The sequence below is a fragment of the Leuciscus leuciscus genome (genome assembly GCF_965113295.1).
Source record: "Leuciscus leuciscus genome assembly, chromosome: 24".
Classification (NCBI taxonomy): Eukaryota; Metazoa; Chordata; class Actinopteri; order Cypriniformes; family Leuciscidae; genus Leuciscus; species Leuciscus leuciscus.
Window position 1 is genome coordinate 14,816,615 of NC_138723.1, and position 18,388 is coordinate 14,835,002.

Genomic DNA, 18,388 nt, shown 5'->3' on the forward strand with positions numbered 1-18,388 from the left:
AAGGCCTCTCCAGGAAGTTGCAGAGGGGCACCTGGCATGCCCCACACTGCCAGGGGGTCTTGTTGTACACTCTGCTTGCCTGCAGTGCTCACAGTACTTTCTGATATCTGCAGGCTTGTGTGCAGGGTTTGCTGGGTCCAAGGGGGCAATGGGCAGGGGTGTGTGATGAGTTGTCCTGTCTGCAGCCACTGTTTCCTCAGTTGTCACCCCGGCAAGTTGAGCACAGAGCTCCTCCATAAAGGCTCTGTGTGTCAGCGGTGTAGTCTTTTGCTCTTTACACAGTTCTTTGTGGAGGATGTAGCTGTTGCATGTGGCTATGTCCACAAAGTGTAAGAACATAGTCTTATACCATCTATGTGTGCTTTGTGGTGAGCAGAGGTGTACTGGATGAGCTGATCGGACAAGTCCACACCCCCCATGTATTTGTTGTATTCCAGAACTGGAGTGGGAACTGGAATGCTCACATTCTCCCAGGTTCCATCTCTCTTCTTTTGCCTTCTCGTGACCTTCTCAGATGTGTAGACTTGATGGATGGTCGAGCACATAGGCGTAATTCTATGGGGGGACAGGGGGACACGTCCCCCCCAATATTCAAAGAAGGACAATTTGTCCCCCCCAATATTTGATCATACTGTATGATTATGCGGGCAATATCGATGTGATTGCAAATATGTCTTTCTTTCCAGCTCCGAAAATATAAAATCCCGGCCGGTCCATTTCCCAAATCCATTCGACTGGCCTTACACTATACAATAACAAAACCTATTTCTCCTGAAATCCATGTCATGTTTTCCCTATACCTTTAGTAGCTCGTGCACCGTCAGTGAGTTAGGAAAAACCAAACAGAAGAAGAGTTAGGAGCGCGAAATCTGACAGAGCAGGTGACGGCGGTGTCGTCTCACATGGTGAAATTTCATATGGCAGGTGACGGCGGTGTCCTCGCAGAGAAACCGAAGTACAGTTGTAAATTTATGTTTCCATTTATGGGTATTGCCAGAGTTTTTCCTGCATAAAGAATTATAAGGCGGCTGCCTCCGTCAAATTTCGTGCCGCCTCCGGCTCTCGACAAAACTCGGACAGACAGTCACATGGTCAGATACACTTTCCCCACCGTGATGGTTCTGTTGCGGTTATAAAAATATTAAAAATAATCTAATTTAATACAGTTATAATTTTTCAATGTAAATTATTTAATTTGATTGGTAACAGCCTAGTGTCTTATTATTTTAATTGGATATATTTATCAAATTTAAGAATTTGAAATGAAAGATGGAGCATACAGTTAATAAAATTAGGGGGGAAAATGCCCTTTATAAAGGTACAAAAAACTATTCTGAGTGTTTTCAAACAGTAATGTAATGAAAAATTGACCATTTGAAGTTTGAAGGGAGTAAAGCCTCTGTTTAGGCTATTAAGGAAATATAATTTTGCCAAAAGAAGAACTTTTATTTTAAATAAATGTTCATTTTAAATCAGCATGTCAGTGTGATATGTTACCATATTATCATGCTTAACACTAAGAATTTGAATAATTGTAATGTGATGATCAGATGCAGATATCTAAATCAGAGAATATCATAGGTTCGGGCGGTTTGCGGGTGGATTATTTATTTTTAACAGTGGATTCGGGTGACTCAAAGTGCACCAGATTAATGAATTTACCTTTAAAATGTACAAAATTTTCTTGCGGGGGAGCATGCCCCCGGACCCCCCTAGAGGTACCAAGTACACAGCTGTCCCCCCCAATGTGTGATTGACAATTTCGCCCTTGGTCGAGCAGATGGACACCTCTCTTGTGTCCATCCACTTGACAAGGAGCAAGTCACCATATCTGATCCATCTGATTGTGCCTCTTTGGGAATTTTTGGAGAGGGCATTCACAGTGGATTTATGGAGTTCCTTCCTTCCCTCTCTATATGTACCGCAGGCCCTAAAGTGCAGAGACGACAGGTGTTTGAATAGCTGAGGGCTTGTATAAAAGTTATCACAATAAATGTGATAACCACTTCCCAAATATGGTTTGTCCAGGAGGCCCACAACTGCGTCATAGGAAAGTCCAAAGCCAGTGGGGAACTTTGCCTTCCCCGTGTACACGGTAAAGCTAGACGTGTATCCATTTGAAGAGTCGGCCAAGATGAACAGTTTGAATCCCCACTTAGTCGGTTTGTCCTTTATGTACTGTGTCATTCCTGTTTTGGCTTTTGTTGCCACCATCCTCTCATCTATTGCCAGATTTTTTTGGGGCTGGTAAAAGGACTTGCATGCTGCCTTGATTTCTGTCATCAGAGGCTTGAGGCGAAACAGTGGGTCATGGTCTGATGTGCCCTTTTTGCTGTCATTCACAACGTCCTCAGCCGGATCGCTCATGTGCACATTTGAGGAAATGAAGAGCCACCTGTCCCTTGGCATCACTTTCTTTGGAAATGGCACTGAAAAAATGTTTTTTTGCCTCCAGTAAGCTTTCACTGATCCAAGTTTTAGCAGTCCCATGAAAATAACAAGTGCAAGATATTTTAGGAAGTCTGTGGGGGTGACATCAGTCCATTTGAATTGAAGTCCTTGTGCTATCCTCTTTGTAGCTTGCTTATTTGTGTTACTGCATAATTGTCTGATGACATTATTGCTGAAAAAATGCTGGAACAATTCAAGTGGACTGTACACTTTGGATTTATCGAGTTGCACTCCTGGGGGCCTGGCAGGGGTAAACCTGGGGAGAATGGGTGCCACATCTGGATCGCTTTCGGTTTTCCAGTGTTGTTCAGGTGTTGTACGGTGTGGGGAGCGTGACCTTGAGCGGCTCAGTGTGGGCCTCTGAACACTCTGTGTAGATTGTCTGCGTGTTGGAGTTTCTCTCCTCGGTCGAAGCTGAGGTGCTGTTGCCGGTGTAGATGACGTGCTTGGGTCATTATCATTACTGAAATAAATGTAAAAGGAGAGAGCAATTACACAATGAAACTGGAAGCTTCTTTTTGTGTCAAAATCCAATGTAGAACACATTTCACCTCTCTTGACCTGAGCTTACAGTGAAGGGGGAGGTGGTAAGTCAGTCTATTGAAACAAATTTCACACCACTCTTGAACTGAGCTTACAGGGAAGGGGGAGTATAGTACACTAAAACAAACATTTCATGTCTCAATCTCTCTCTGACTAAAAATCCAATACATACACATACTCAGGATCTATGAGACAATAAATTATAATGATAAAGAGGTTATTTTAAGTTACATACCAGTCCTCAAAAGGATCTTCCCCATCCTGGTAAAATATTTCGTCATCTGTGAAAAAGCTGTCTGCTCCGGATTTCTCCTCGTCACTTTCCAGTAATTGTTCCAGAGCTTGTTCTGCCATAAATCTTTTACTGCTTGCCATCATAAAAGTCCTAAAACAACACAATAATAATGCTGTTTATGAAGTTATTCTGTCTCTCTATCATATAGATATCTATGCGCTCTGTAATAGAGCTCGGGCATAGACGTTATGGAACGGTGCATTGTGGGTAACGGCGACCATTTTAGAGGCAATGCAAAGGCCGGTTTGGAATAAGATAATAGCGTAGCCGGCCGGTCTCCACCGGCATCGAGAAAGAGTTATGGACCGTGACAAAAAAAAAGTTGCCTATACCGTATACAGACGAACTTAATAATGAAGCCAAACAACGCTACTTAAAAAAAATTGAGAATATAGGCGGAATCGATCCCTATGAACATAGAGTATGGTGTAATAATTATGAAAGTTTACCAAGCCTCAGTTTCCCTGATATTTTCTCCTACCTGGTCTGTGGAGTGAGCGCTTACACCTCCAATCAATTTAAAAACTTCAAGTCACTGGAGGCTCACCTGCAGTTCACAAATGGATGGGTGCAAGATCTGCAGATCTACAAAGTAAACGCAGAGAAAACAATCGTTCGCACTAAGGTAACGTTAACATTAACCAAGCATCTGTGGTGACCAAGCGTGCCGCACAAGCCCTGAAAAGTGAAGCCAAAACGTCTCGATCGCCCCCCGGTGACTGGTCCTAGTATAGGTCATAAGCCCCGCCTCCCCGTGTTATTCAACGGGACGTGAGACCAACTAAACAATTAAATTACACTTCAAATATCTTTTTTCCAAAGGTGGTTTCTTTCATTTGCTGTCGTTTTTATCACGCTGATGTAAGTTCAAGTGTCTGTTTCAAAAATAAGTTGGTTTTTAGTTAGTTACGTGATGCGGTGGTGTAACGTCATGATTGACAGCTGTGATTGACAGGTTCTCTGAGCGAAGTAGTCACTGAAGCACCAACGGACATTTTTTCGGGATCTTCGGAGGACTGAGGAGATTGTGTTTACTTTATTTTAACAAGCCTCTTGTCGTACTGCAATCAATTTTTTAAAAAGTGTGCAGAATCCACTCTCCCTGAGTGCATTCTGCGAGAGTGAGGGCGGAGCGTTGATTTCACGGCTTTACTTCCTGCTCACTACTGCGCAGGTCTGGTCCCGAAATCGCTACTGCGCAGACTCAAGTTCCAATATGTCAGCGCCATATCGGGACTCTGGCGGCTTCAGTTCTCATCAATGGAAGAGAGCGAAGGGGCGTCGTTCATCTTTTTTTACAGTCTATGGTGGTGACACACACACACTTGTGAAGCTTGACTATGGGGGTTTGTTACACTTCAGGAGTAACAAACTGCTTCTCCAACGCAATAGAGGTGGAAACGGGCTTCTCCACACAGCTCGCGCTTAAAAGCGATGCAGTGCCAAACGAATATATAATCACAATTTATGGTTAGGCTAAAGTTAATCCTCTGGGGTCGACAAACACGCCGGCACATCACTCTCCATTTTAGAGTCTGACAGCAGCTGTCAATTAATCCGTCACTGCAGGTCTCAGGTGCACGCCGTTTTTGGATTCGGTGGAGATTATGGCAAATTACACTCGCTGTTTACAAGAACTTCCAGCGGTTAACGTGAATGATGTTAACAATATTGTGAGGCAGTTAGTGGTCACACCTAAGAGTAAGAAAGAGAAGGGCTTTAAATTATATATTTCGAGTTACATCGACAACTTTGAGGGTGAGTATTCTCTTATATTCATGCATAATCCAACTAGCGAATCGGTTTCTAAAATCGTTGTCTCCGTTTCTGAGAAAATGAATTGTATTAAAGTTTTGCCGCTAGTACACTTCGCTAAAGAACGCGCTATGCGGAAGTAAAGACGCTGACTGAGATTCTACCGGAAATACGTCAGCAGCGTTCGTGCATAGAGCGTATTCCGGTCACCAGGCAATCAATCAGTGCATCTCTAAAAGATTAGCATTAAAAGTATAATGTTCAGATAGGCTATGCAACAAATTATTATAATGCTATTTCATAACAATACTCATAATAATATAAATATTTGTACATTTTTTTAAGTTTTTTTTTTTTTTTTACTTGCTTTGCTTCCCCCACTTTGAAAACCCCGGCTATAGACAATACAGAATCTAACTTATAGTTCACAATACAGCAATACTGAACCATTTTCCTTAAAATAACCTACATTAAACCTAATATTATCAAATGACCAACGTTACAATTTTAATTACCTACTGCCTACTACAATGCATTGCGACGTGACGAAACGATCCCGGACTCTACTCCGCTCTGTTCGCTCTCTGTCTCCTCCTCCACTCGACGCTGTTTGTACATAGCTGTCCCTTACTATGGTACCACCCCTTGCAAGGCTACAGAGTCCTCTGATTAGCTAGAATACGTCATGGTAAACTTCCTCTCATTGGGTAAAAAAATATTCCTCCCAGTGGCAATTTTTCCATTGGTCGTTGCGAGTGGAATCTGCCTAACAACATCGATTTCATTGGCCTTTTTGCGCAGTGGTATTACGCAACAAGGAATGTGTATACAAACTGGATACCAGGCTTATTGTTTGAGAAGATGCGCCTTACCTCGCCTGGAATGTATGCGAGAGTAGGTGGCTGCCATAGAGTGGATCTGACACATGCGAGATCAAAGATGGATATCGCGGGATTCACGCTCGTGCACAGTATAAACTGGATGTAATTTAAAGTTCTGTTGCTTTTATATGAAAATAAATATAATGAACAAGACAACCAAAGTACTTATTTAATTCCATTCCAAATACATGTTTATCAATAATTTTTTTCTTTAATACAGACATATGTGTTTTATTTTGATTTATTTTTTCATAAAAATTACATTGCATAACCTATAGAGATCGCACAGATCAGATAGTTTGGGAATATTCACACTTAACGTATACACATAAAACATGATATCAGAGTTTTAAAATCAAACATTTTAAAAGAGAATACATCACGGTTGTTTAAACCAATGAGCATTAAGCTGTCGTTTCCCATCGTGCTTTTGATCAGCGCAGTCGGTGGAGAGCAACTGCGCTAGACTGCAGAATTCGACACGTCCGCCTTGCGCTCGCGAGAGTTTTTTGACATACGTCAGCATTACATCAGAGCAAGGCGGACCGCACTTGGACACATTTCTAACCGGCATGCATCTCGCGCTGATCACCGGTGATCGGTTCTGAGCAGATTTTGCTCATCTCAAATAAGCCTACTGTTTTCAGCGGAATCTGAGGAAGACGGCAAAAAAGACCGCACCTCTCTATCATTAATAGTTTTTAAGATAATTACACATTTGTAAAAGTATGCAATTTTGGGCGGTACCATATGACAGGCTTAAAGAGATAGTTCACCCAAAAATTAAAATTAGCCCACGATTTACTCACCCTCAAGTCATCCTAGGTGTATATGACATTCTTCTTTCAGACGAATACAATCGGAGTTATATTAAAAAAATGTCCTGGCTCTTCCAAGCTTTATAATGGCAGTGAATTGCTGTTTTGAAGTCCATAAAAGTGCTCCGGGGGGTTAATAAAGGCCTTCTGAAGCGATGCGTTTGAGAAAGATATCCATAGGCTATGTAAAACTTTATAAAGTAAAAAAAAAAATGGCTTCCGGCCAAACGAACATACTTATTCCACTTAAGTCTAAAGCGCAACTTATGCAAATAATGCAACATACTGCTGATATTTACGCTATGCCATGACGCACTACGTTACTTCCGACGTCACAAGTTGCGTAAGTTGCGATTTAGGCACAAGTACCCTTACGAAAAAGAAGTATACTTCAAGTTTTATTAAGTATACTTAAGTAATATTCAAGTATATATCTAAGTATACTTTATGTAGTAAGTATACTAATATCAATGTGTACTTGTAGTAAACTTGTATTTCAATACTGCTTTGGACTAAATTGGCCTACTTTTAGTATATAAAAGTTTACGTTTAAGTGTACTATAAGTGTAAGAATAGTAAACTTTAAGTACACAACTAGTTTTCTCATTTGTAATGCATCTGTACTACAAGTGAACTTATAAGTATACTAGTAGTGTAGGGCTGAGCAAATATGGGCAGAACTCTTCACTGCCCTAGTACTTTATAAAGCCTTTTAAAGGTATGTGAATTAAACATGGCACAATGGCCTTCATCATCCCAGTATGCTAATGGCGATCTAGTGCAGGGATTTCATCAATATGCTGATTGAGGACTGTTGGGACACTCCAGGCACAGGATGGTTCTGTCGGGAGAGACAGAGGCGTTTGCACCTCTATGACACATCTGTACCATTTGCTTCACAGGACATATGCTTTCAACTATATACTGTTTATTTATTAGTGTGTTCTAATATGTAACTATGCCATGTTTGGTCTCATCTGACAGCTTATAAACTGAAATGAATGGTTGTGAATTGAATAGAGATATTAAAGTATCCTAATGTACAATCTAGGTACTATTACTTAAACATACTGTACATTGAGGAGGATATGTTAATGTTCTTCTCCCCCTCTAGATCTCCGCCCATTTGCCTCATCTTTTGGTTTCCTGTCAGTTGGTTTTGGTGGTTGGTTGGTATTCCACTCGTGTTTAACAATGCTTTGCTCAGGTTATAAGAAGGAAAGGTAAAAGGCTTTAACCCTGCCACTCCCGCACACCGGTGCGTAAACTCATACTACAAGAAAGGCTTTTACAGCCTCTTCTGCACGACAGTGCATTATTTGTTACAACTAAGATTCTATACAGTATGTTGTTCCATTCTACTGTCTGTATATTTAAACATGTAACTTAATAAATTACTTTGCCTGCTTTAAAGGCTTTGAGAATCTTTCCTTTTATCACTGATTATGTTGAAAGCTAAAGTGATTCTAACTTTCGGTATCTAAACGTTCAGTTTAAATCCTACGTTTTCCTATCAGTTCTAAGAAAGACCTTTTTACCTTTAAAGAATAAGAGGTTAAAGAATAACAACAACTTTAATGGAGTCAGATTAATTATATTGGAGTCAGATAAATATTTGAATCATACGTTATCCTTCAACTGCCTTTTGTTCCGATTATTGGTTCAAAATAGCAGCGTAAGCTTGCAGCCTTACAGTAGTTTACTATTTTAGTAGAAGTAGTAAATTTTTTAGTTTATGAAAGTACACACTGAAAGTGTACTCTCAGTAAACTACTAGTTTAGTAGTTTACACTGCAAGAATACTTGTAAGTTTTCTTTAAGTGAACATAACATTATACTTATAGTTTACTATTTATATATTATTTTTGCACTTGCAGTATAGGGGGAGAGCGGGGCACAACGTAACGCGGGGCTAGTTGTAACACTTGTTTTAAATACTTCCACACATGCTAGCATGACGGAACTTGGTGTATTTACTAGTTGCCATATCAACACTATATAGAGAAAAAATTGCGCCAAATTTTTAAAAAAAATTGGAAGATAATCATAGACATTTATTAAACCATAGCAAAAGTAGATTTCTTAAGTTAATTTTTCATGTTATTTAATGGTTGATATAGTTTTTTAATGCTTCGCAAACTAGCTGAAGACACTAGCAAGGTTTAAATCCCAGTTGTGCAAGTGGGGCATGTTGTCACACTGCGTTACAATGCACCCCTAGAAATATGCTATTCTATTCTATACTTTTTTGAATTCTATTGAGAAAACGAAGATTGAGAGTCAATGCTCAGAAATTACTAATGGTAATTGGACTGCATTTATATAGCGCTTTCAACAGACACATGGCCACCAAAGCTCTTTACATATTGCCTCACATTCACACACTGACCCGCCATGCAGCTCGTCGGGAGCAGCTGGGGTTAGGTGTCTTGCTCATGGACACCTCAACACTTGGTCAGGTGGAACCAGGGATTGAACCACCAACCTTCCGGTTTGTAGACAACCTATACGAACCACTGAGCCACTGCTGCCCTATACTCTATACTTTTTTGAATTCTATTGAGAAAACATGAGAAAAAGGTGAATAAAGACAGAGTCAATTCTCAGAAATTGCTAATTTTGTTTTGAACTATGTTGTATAGCTGTGTTTTCCTGTGTTCGTAGTCAAAACTCAAAAATGAGGTTATATTTAATTATTAAAAAATGGCTTTTTTTTTTTATATGAAAAAGTTAATAATTGTATTTTATTGAGAAAATATTGTTGTTTGTCTTGTATGTTTGTTTGATTAGATCAGATAGCATTTTAAGCTGTCATACGGTCATGTTACAATGTACCCTACCTATGGGGCATATCATGGGGCATACCCATACTGTATTAATAAAACAAAACCACATAATTGTACTAGACATGTGTGAAATTAATGTACTATTATTGTACTAAAATGTTTAGAATTTTACTTTGTAACGTGTTAAAAATGAATATTTTTCTTACACAAACTCATCGTTTCAGAAGGCCTTTACATACCCCCCGGAAGCGCCTGGATAACTTTTTATGATGGCTAGATGCACTTTTATGGACTTCCAAACCGAAACTGCCATTTTAAAGCTTGGAAGAGCCAGGACATTTTTTAAAATTACTCCGATTGTATTCGTCTGAAAGAAAAATGTCATATACAGCTAGGATGACTTGAGGATGAATAAATCATGGGCTAATTTTCATTTTTGGGTGAACTATCCATTTAATCTCTGCCCGGGAAACCGCCCCTTTGGGTTTAACAGCACTCTACAACCAATAGATGGCAGTAAAGCCTTATCCTGACTGTCTGATAACTAACTAGTTCATGTTAAAACTGAGACATTGGTCACAAGGCATCCAAATTATTTTGTAAAATAGTATTTTAACGCAATGACCAATAGAATGTTTTAACACTAAATTTGCAAAATATAATACATAACATGGTTAAACATTATTTATTTACTTGTTTCATTATCTTCAGTCTTTTTTAATTACATTTATATGTATAAGAAAGCTTTTAAGATACACTTTCTGGCCTCTCATTCGTACCTCAGGGCTTTCCTCTCATGGTCAAATGGAGCAGGTTTAAAAGTTTAAGCCTCTTCTCTCTCTTCTGTAATTAGACCTGAATGCATAAATCTTGTAATTACCATTCATCCAATCACATTAAAGTACATGCAAACTTTTATTACAAGGTGTACCTCCTGAGGTTTGGGCTGTTATTAGTTGTTTGATCTCCTGTCACCTTTTTCAGCTTAAGTTCACTAACAGCTCTTTAACGTTATTAGCCTTTATTCACCTACCTGTATAGATATGAGAGGCAGGGAAGGAGGGCAGCGTCTGTGTGAGGGGTGGAATAGCACTTCTTCATTTGCAAGCAGGGCCCTAAATAAAAGATTATTACTGACAGCACTGAGTCCTGGCCCTACACAAAGCTTCAGCAATTACTTCTCTTCACAGAGAAAGAAGCATGGGAGCGTGGAATTCACAAACATTGCAGGTGCGACTAAAACATGCAGTTGTGTACCTAATATATAAGACAAGATAATAGAATTAATGTTGGCAAAGCCTCATTATAGATCACACGTCTGACTAGTGAAATATAAACCACATACACATGCAGATATGCACAAATTAGTGGTATGGCACAACACATGCAACCCATGTCCCCCTTCAACCATCCATCATGAAATATTGAATTAAGCTCCCCCTCTACAATCTTTCCATCTGTGCACAACACAACTCATCCCTGGAAATTGAAGCAGAAACAGAGAAAGAGAGAGAGAAGATCGACTATGCTTCATTGATTTTGTATGCAGTGTTGTTACAGAGATCGAAGGAGAAGTCAGCGTGAAGTTTTGTTGAGGACAGTACATTATTTCTGCTATTGGTTTGAGGAAGTATTGAAGTTAGTAGGACTGTGATCATTTTTTTAAGCTCCACTTCTAGGATCAATAAAGGTATGGAGCTCTGGTAACATGCGCATCAAAAATGACCTCTGCAAGGATGAATTCAACATATCAAAAGAAATCTGCATTAACTCGCCCTAATGTCATTCCAACCTCTGTATGAGTTTATATCATCTGTAGAACACAAAAGAAGTAGTTGTGGTTATACTGGTTGCTCTTTTTAATGCAGCTTTTAAGCTTCAAAAAAATACTCAAAAGTAATATAAGTGTCATAAAAGTTGCCCATATGACTTGTACCCTATTGAGCCAGTGAGCTGAACTCAAGATTCAGATTACACAAATCATTCAGATTGATTTTGTGAACTGGATCAACCAATTCATTGAAAAGTGTTGGTACAAAAGAATGATTTTGTTCACAACTTAAAGGCATAGTTCAGGCAAAAAGGAAAAATCTATCAATATACACACTCATTTCATTCCAAAACTGCTGACTTTCACTATTCTGTAGAACATTACAAAATAAGATCCTAATTAACTTTTATTACACTGAAAAGAGCAGCCAGGATACAAAATATATAAATGCATAATAAAATATTATACCTCTGGCTGTTTTTACCCGCTGGAGAGCTCTGGACATGGATTTGGTGTATGAGAGTGCATTGTTCATGGACACTATGTGGATCACTTTTTTCTCTTTCAAAAGATGAGTTATGACAGTCATAACCAAATATTACAACAAGAAGCACTATGTGACTCAGAGAAAAAGAGAGCGAGTCACTGAAAATGTCTCCGACCCAGTGATGTATGAAACACTGTTTTCTAAAAGCGGTCTATCTCCTTTGGTTACATAACTATGATGTGCGTTTGAGTGTTTGTGCACAACGTAAATTTAGCCCAAACACTCTCTTGGATCTCCCTGCCCTTAAACCTCACAGCATTGATTTCCATGTAAATTTCCTATGCCAGCATCTCCATTGCTTACTCTTAGTCTTTCATAATTAATGATCGTAAAACATGTGCTCTATTTTACTCACAAGGGCGAGACTTTGATTAGTTCACCGTTTCTGTTCAGGGCAGCTGAAATGTGCTGATGTAAGGGGTCACATGACACTATGGTCCAATCATCAAGGGGCACTCCTACTGCAATATTCAAGTAACACAAACCGTTGGTTCCACAAATGCTCTCAATACATTTTACAAGAATGACACTGATAGATTAAAATGAAGCAGTATAATGGTATAAATTAAAATTCTTATTTAGCACAGCTTGATTTCATTGCAAAAGGTGAAGGAAGCAAGACTGAAGAGTTATGCAACACACTCTTAAAAATAAAGGTTATTTTTGACACCAATGGTTCCACAAAGAACCTTTAACATCCATTAACATTTTCCACTACACAAAAGGTTCTTTATAGTGGAAAAAGGTTCTTCAGATTATTCAAATGTTCTTTACACAAAGGATAAAAAAAAAATTATTCACTGAAATGTTCTTGGGGAAACCAAAATGCATCTTCTGTGGCATTACAGAAACATCTTTTTGGAACCTTTATTTAGAGTGTAATGCAATACAGACCTTCATATGTCTGCAAAGAACCCCAAAAGTGTAAAACACCAGAACATGGCAAATCGCATGAGACCAGCAACCAGGAAAAAACATCCACGTTAAGCAAGATTATGATGACAGAAAGAGCCTGGAGGGATTTCTCTTGGACATGGATGGTCAGAGCGCTGAAGAGAAGCAACATGATTAAAGAACAGATTCTTTCCCCAGGGGAACATGAAGAAAACAATTACCTAAACGAGTGAATATGAGTGAAACAAGCACAACGTTATGTCTCTCGCTCTTAATGTAAAATGAGCCTGGGATATTTCTGAGCTGGGTGTTAGAAAAAGCCTGCAGTGGATTGTACGTTTCTTAGAATTGTTTATATTGTGTAGAGAGAAAATAAAAGGGAGGAGAGAGGGGAATAAAGGGAGATGGGGGAGAAGAGCCGCATCACATGGTTTCATTCAGGGGCATACATGCGAGTCAGGAACTAGAAGACAGTGTCTATTTTTACTTGAGGTGATATTAGGTTTAACACTGTTTCCTTCCAGCACACAAGGAGAAAGTGGATACATGCTGCATTGCTATTACCCTCCCAAATCCTGGTATTTTGAGAGCAATTGAGTCCACGAGAAGCTTGAAGCTTCTTCACGTGGGCCTATTGTTTGTCTTCTTCACGTATATCATGAATCACAATCCCACACTGTTTTGATGAGTAACCATAGCTCAAATTAACTATACCCTAAAGATGTTTGATGGTTAAAATAAAGAGATTAAAATAGGTTTCTTGGAAGAACCCTGTTTACCAAAGAATATTTCTGAAATGAACAAAGCTTTTTGGTCATGTTGAGGTTATGCTCTGAAAAATTCAACACTTAGAACCAGCTCATTCTGTTATTTTTTTAATAGTTAATTTATAACCGGTTCTTTGGTTCAATAACCCATTGGGAAATGCTTATTGGCTCATTTGGTGCTGCAGCATGCATGCTACTTCAGACTTCATCTATTCATTGAAACCACGCATGAAGGTAACCACATCACAGTTGTAGTGTAAACGCCCAGAAGCACCACCTACTCGCCGACCAGTCACTAACATGTGAACATTATTTAAAGGGTTAGTTCACCCAAAAATGAAAATTCTGTCAGTAATTACTCACCCTCATGTTGTTCCAACCCCGTAAGATTTTCGTTCATCTTCGGAACACAAATTAAGATATTTTTGATGAAATCTGAGAGCTGTCTCACTCCTCCACAGGCTTATGGACACTATAACTTGCTGGCCCAGAAAATGCGTTAAAGACATCGTTAATATAGTCCAAGTGACTCCAGTGGCTCAATCTTAAGTTTATAAAGCGACGAGAATACTTTTTGTGCGCAAAAACAAACAAAAATAACGACTTTATTCCACTATTGGCAGACGCTAGTCATGTGTGATACGTGGTGACGTGCAACACAGACGCGTTACGCTATTACACTACGTGAAAAGACTCGAGGCTCAGAGAGAAGGAAATGAAAAGTGGAATAAAGTCGTTATTTTTGTTTGTTTTTGCGCACAAAAAGTATTCTCGTCGCTTTATAAACTTAAGATTGAGCCACTGTAGTCACTTGGACTATATTAACGATGTCTTTAATGCATTTTCTGGGCCAGCAAGTTATAGTGTCCATAAGCCTGTGGAGGAGTGAGCCAGCTCTCAGATTTCATCAAAAATATCTTAATTTGTGTTCCGAAGATGAACGAAGGTCTTACGGGGTTGGAACAACATGAGGGTGAGTAATTACTGACATAATTTTCATTTTTGGGTGAACTAACCCTTTAAGAAAGAACACCAAAACAAGCAATTTTATCTTTGCTGCATTTTACCACATACATTGATTACAGTGGAAATCACAGCTGCTTTCCTTATCCTTTTAATTTGCTTCCTTTCTTTCCCACTCACTGGTAAGCCACATAAACATGAGACTGTTCATTTAAAAAAAGTCACATAAACATTAGTCTGTTCATTTAAAAGTATTGATTCATTGGCACTCCAACGAAAGTGCCGAAATAGGAGGAGGGTGGGGGTTTGTCTCAACGAATTCTGAAAAAAAGCAGTGAGATAATTTGAAACGCCTGCTAATACCAGATGTAAACGAGTAAAAAGAAGTATATTCGTAGCAGTGATTCTATAAACTAACCCATTTGAACCATTTCTATAGCGTTCTCAGCTGTGACCGAAAGCTCTGTAAGCTTTCGCAGGTGTGTACCTTTCTGTCAGTTTGAAACCTACAAGTTCACTTTTGAGATGTGGTGCCACAACTGGCTGACACCTGCTATCTGTCACCTATCAAACGCACTTAAATCACACATACTCTGTCCATTATCACATATAACGCTGTGCTAAATAGAGGCTGTGGTATCTTACTTTACAGTGACTGCATTTTCAGTTGTAGCAGGATAGCATGGGGTGGTGTGGTGTTATCCATTAGGTGTCATATAGCTTTATCAATTTGACTTGTGAGTGCAAATTAGTCTCGCTTTATCTCATTATATTCTAATGTATTATTATATCTCTTCATAAATTACTCTACATTTATGTCATACCACCACCTTATTTTATCATATTAACTCAATCTAGATCATTTACATTCTCTCTCGTTCTTTCCCCCATAAATTAACCAAAGTTAGAAGCCATTGGTATTCCGAAGATGTCAGCGCTGCAAAAGACCCACACTTTAGTATTTCTATTTTTTTTTTCTTGTTTTTCAGTAGGCTACAATATCTAAACATTTTAAAAACAAGATATATTTTCTTGAAAATGGATCCCTTCAAAGGATATTCCTTATCCTTTGCCATGTTCCATTGAAGGTATTCGGAAGAATACCAGGCCCTGAGCTTTGGGGACCATCTAGGACTGGAAATGGTGACTCCTGATCTAGTTCCATGGAGTCATTGACTTTATTTCAGCGGTTACGGCATTCATTCCTGCAGCAAAGCAGAGTGGGTATTTTTTCCCCAAAGCATCCTAGGATGCAGTGCGAGTTCCCATTCGAAAGGAAACATCTCAGTTCCCTGAGAACCGTTGCCATGCTTCGTTCGTTCGACAAAAGAAGTTGTTCACGTCTACAACAGGTGCCGTTTTATACTCTAGGCCACACAGGTAGTGATGTCATAGGCTCTCACCACCCAATGTTATTGTTGCATTTAGACACGTGCTTCAGACACCGGTCACGCTGGAGGCGCTCCCCAAAGCGTCTCGTTCCCCTTCTCAGGGAATCATGGTGAAATTCGTAACCCGAGACTTTTGTAACTTTCAGTTACCAGAAGCAGCATTGCTAGTGACCAGTATATGGTGTGTTTTGGGTGCTAATGTCCTACACCACAAAACTATATCTGTAGGCAGAAAGATCATACTGTGAAAAGTACTTAACTCAAAATACAAATAGCAGATACTATTGCAGGAGTCAAGTACTCTAAATAGGCTTTGGATTATAAACAAAAATGAAGTTTTGAAGATAAGTACAGCTTAAATATTACAGGTGAGTAAGAAGAGTGCTGGTAAAGGGCAAGAGTATTTGAAGAGGTGTATGTTCAAGCTGCAACTGAATGTGAATGAGTCAGTCAGTCAGAGAGTCTGTTTGAAACTGAAAGTCTGTCCATTGAGGGCAAGCAAGCACACTCTTCAGGTGGGCAGGTAAGGTAGTTAGACAAGGATTTATTATATTATATTTGATATATTAGGATGTATTATTATTATTTTGTTCTCTTCTTTCATTTTTTTTTTACTCAAAATAAACTTAATCTGGTCTTATGTGTTCTGTTGTACCTACTGCTTCCATCTAAAATGGAACAGCAAAAATACTGCAGTTCTAACTCATACATGATCTATGATTATTTGGTAGTCTGTGTATATCAAATATACTCTTAAAAACCTATAATCATCCCTAGATTTTAGAAGTATTATAAAAAGTTCTGTTATAATAGATTCAGTTCTTTAATTATAATTTCACATTAAAGTGTGCTCTTAGCGGTCTAGAAGACTGTTGTTCAGTGCAGTGGGATAGAACAGATGCAAGGCAGCTAAAGTCTGAAGGTTAATTCAACAGTGCTGAGTGCAGTTTCTTGCCCTAAGCGTGTGTGCGTTTATCACTGTGTGTTTGTGTGTAAATGTGAGCCGCGGCAGCTTCATTAAATGGTTAGCAGTAAAAAATAGCCTGAGATGGGTGCTTTCAGACAGTGTGATGCAATGGCAACTGAGTGTCTGGTCTGAGTCTGTGTGTTTCAAGGAACATTTAGACATTTTTGAGGTGCACAGACTTTGTGGGATAGATTGGGACGGGATGACATTTTTACTAGGCACACTGGAGGATCGTTTAACAGATCAGAAAATATGGAAGGAGATGTTTTGCTGCTTGATATTTTAGGAGCCACTTTCTAAAGTATATAAAAATTAGAGGTCAACCAATGAGTCTATCTATCTATCTATCTATCTATCTATCTATCTATCTATCTATCTATCTATCTATCTATCATCTGAAACCCTCAAATCACTATATTGGATCAGGGCAAACTACTACCAGCCAGTAGACCTTCCAGACACCAAAGGACTTATGTGGAGGGAGGCCATCATCAGGTGTCTGGAGAGTGTCTACTCCCGATCCACACCTCAGCTACAGCCTGAACCAGAGCCCAGCCCGTCACCACCCCCAATCGACTGGAAGCTTCCACCTGCCGCGACGTGTGAGCCTACTCTCAAGGAAGGGAGGACAGCGCCCACCATCGCCCCGGAGTCGAAGCACCTTAGTGAGTCTGACCAGGGGTGTGTGTTAGCGTCACCGGCCATTGCCGTGGGAGTCCTCGTGGAGTTTGAGGGTATGGAAGTGAGCCCCGCCCAAACCTCCAGTCACTGAAAGTGAGCACCGGGTGGACCTAATAGACAGTTCATGTAAGTGTGGAGATATGAATTCCTTGTGTCCCTTGATCTTGCCAGAATGTGTTTTGTCTTCTTCTGTCCGGCTAATCCCATCCAGCCTCCCTCTCCCACCTCCTCTTCAGACTGCTATCAGGAATGCTCTGTTTTTGGTTGGTTTTTGTGCTGTTCTCCATTCTCCTACTCAGTCCTCAGCCATTCCTGCCACCCAGTCATCATCGTCCCCCATCGGTCCCTCAAGGTGATGATACACAGGGCAGCTTTTTGAACAATGTTGCTGAGCGATGTTGCTAGGGCACTTTCCTGTCGTGGGCAAGTAAGTTGACAGCAACATCGCTCAAAAAGTTGCCCCGTGTACCTACAGTGTCACCTCTACCTCCTCTCAGTGGCGTGGTTACACCGCGGACCTGCTGGGAGCCAGTTCCTCCTGGGCGTGATGACCCCGTGGCACCGCCTCGAGCCACAGAGTGCTCTGTCCCTCCTTGACCCGTTGTCCTGACTCCTACGCCTGCGCTACTTCCTCCCTCGACTCCAGTGTGGACCATTGGCCATTCGGCCTCGCTGGGATCCCTCGGACTGCCTGCTCCACCAGGGTCGGACATCGCCACGCCTTCGCTATGGACTGGCTCTCCCTTGGGCTCCACCTCCGCTCTCTAGCTCAACCTCAGCCCCCCGGATCCCCAGTTCCATCTCAGGGAGTTGTCGCTACCACGCTGTTGTGGCCACCCAGGTCAACAGCGTCCCATCACTCCATCTGCCTTCCAACT

At 40.1% G+C, this 18,388-nt stretch overlaps 1 protein-coding gene across 1 annotated transcript; it reads right to left on the reverse strand.

Moving 5' to 3' along the window:
- Window positions 1-1,084: 1,084 nt before the first annotated feature.
- Window positions 1,085-10,598, reverse strand: LOC309488898 (piggyBac transposable element-derived protein 4-like; the record flags this gene model as incomplete). Its single annotated transcript, XM_082157316.1, has 4 exons — window positions 10,563-10,598; window positions 3,230-3,379; window positions 1,730-2,914; window positions 1,085-1,121 (listed from the first exon to the last, which is right to left on the reverse strand). Exons 2-4 carry the CDS (start codon window positions 3,370-3,372, stop codon window positions 1,085-1,087), a joined length of 1,365 nt encoding a protein of 454 aa, XP_082013442.1. The 5' UTR covers window positions 3,373-3,379; window positions 10,563-10,598.
- Window positions 10,599-18,388: the final 7,790 nt, after the last annotated feature.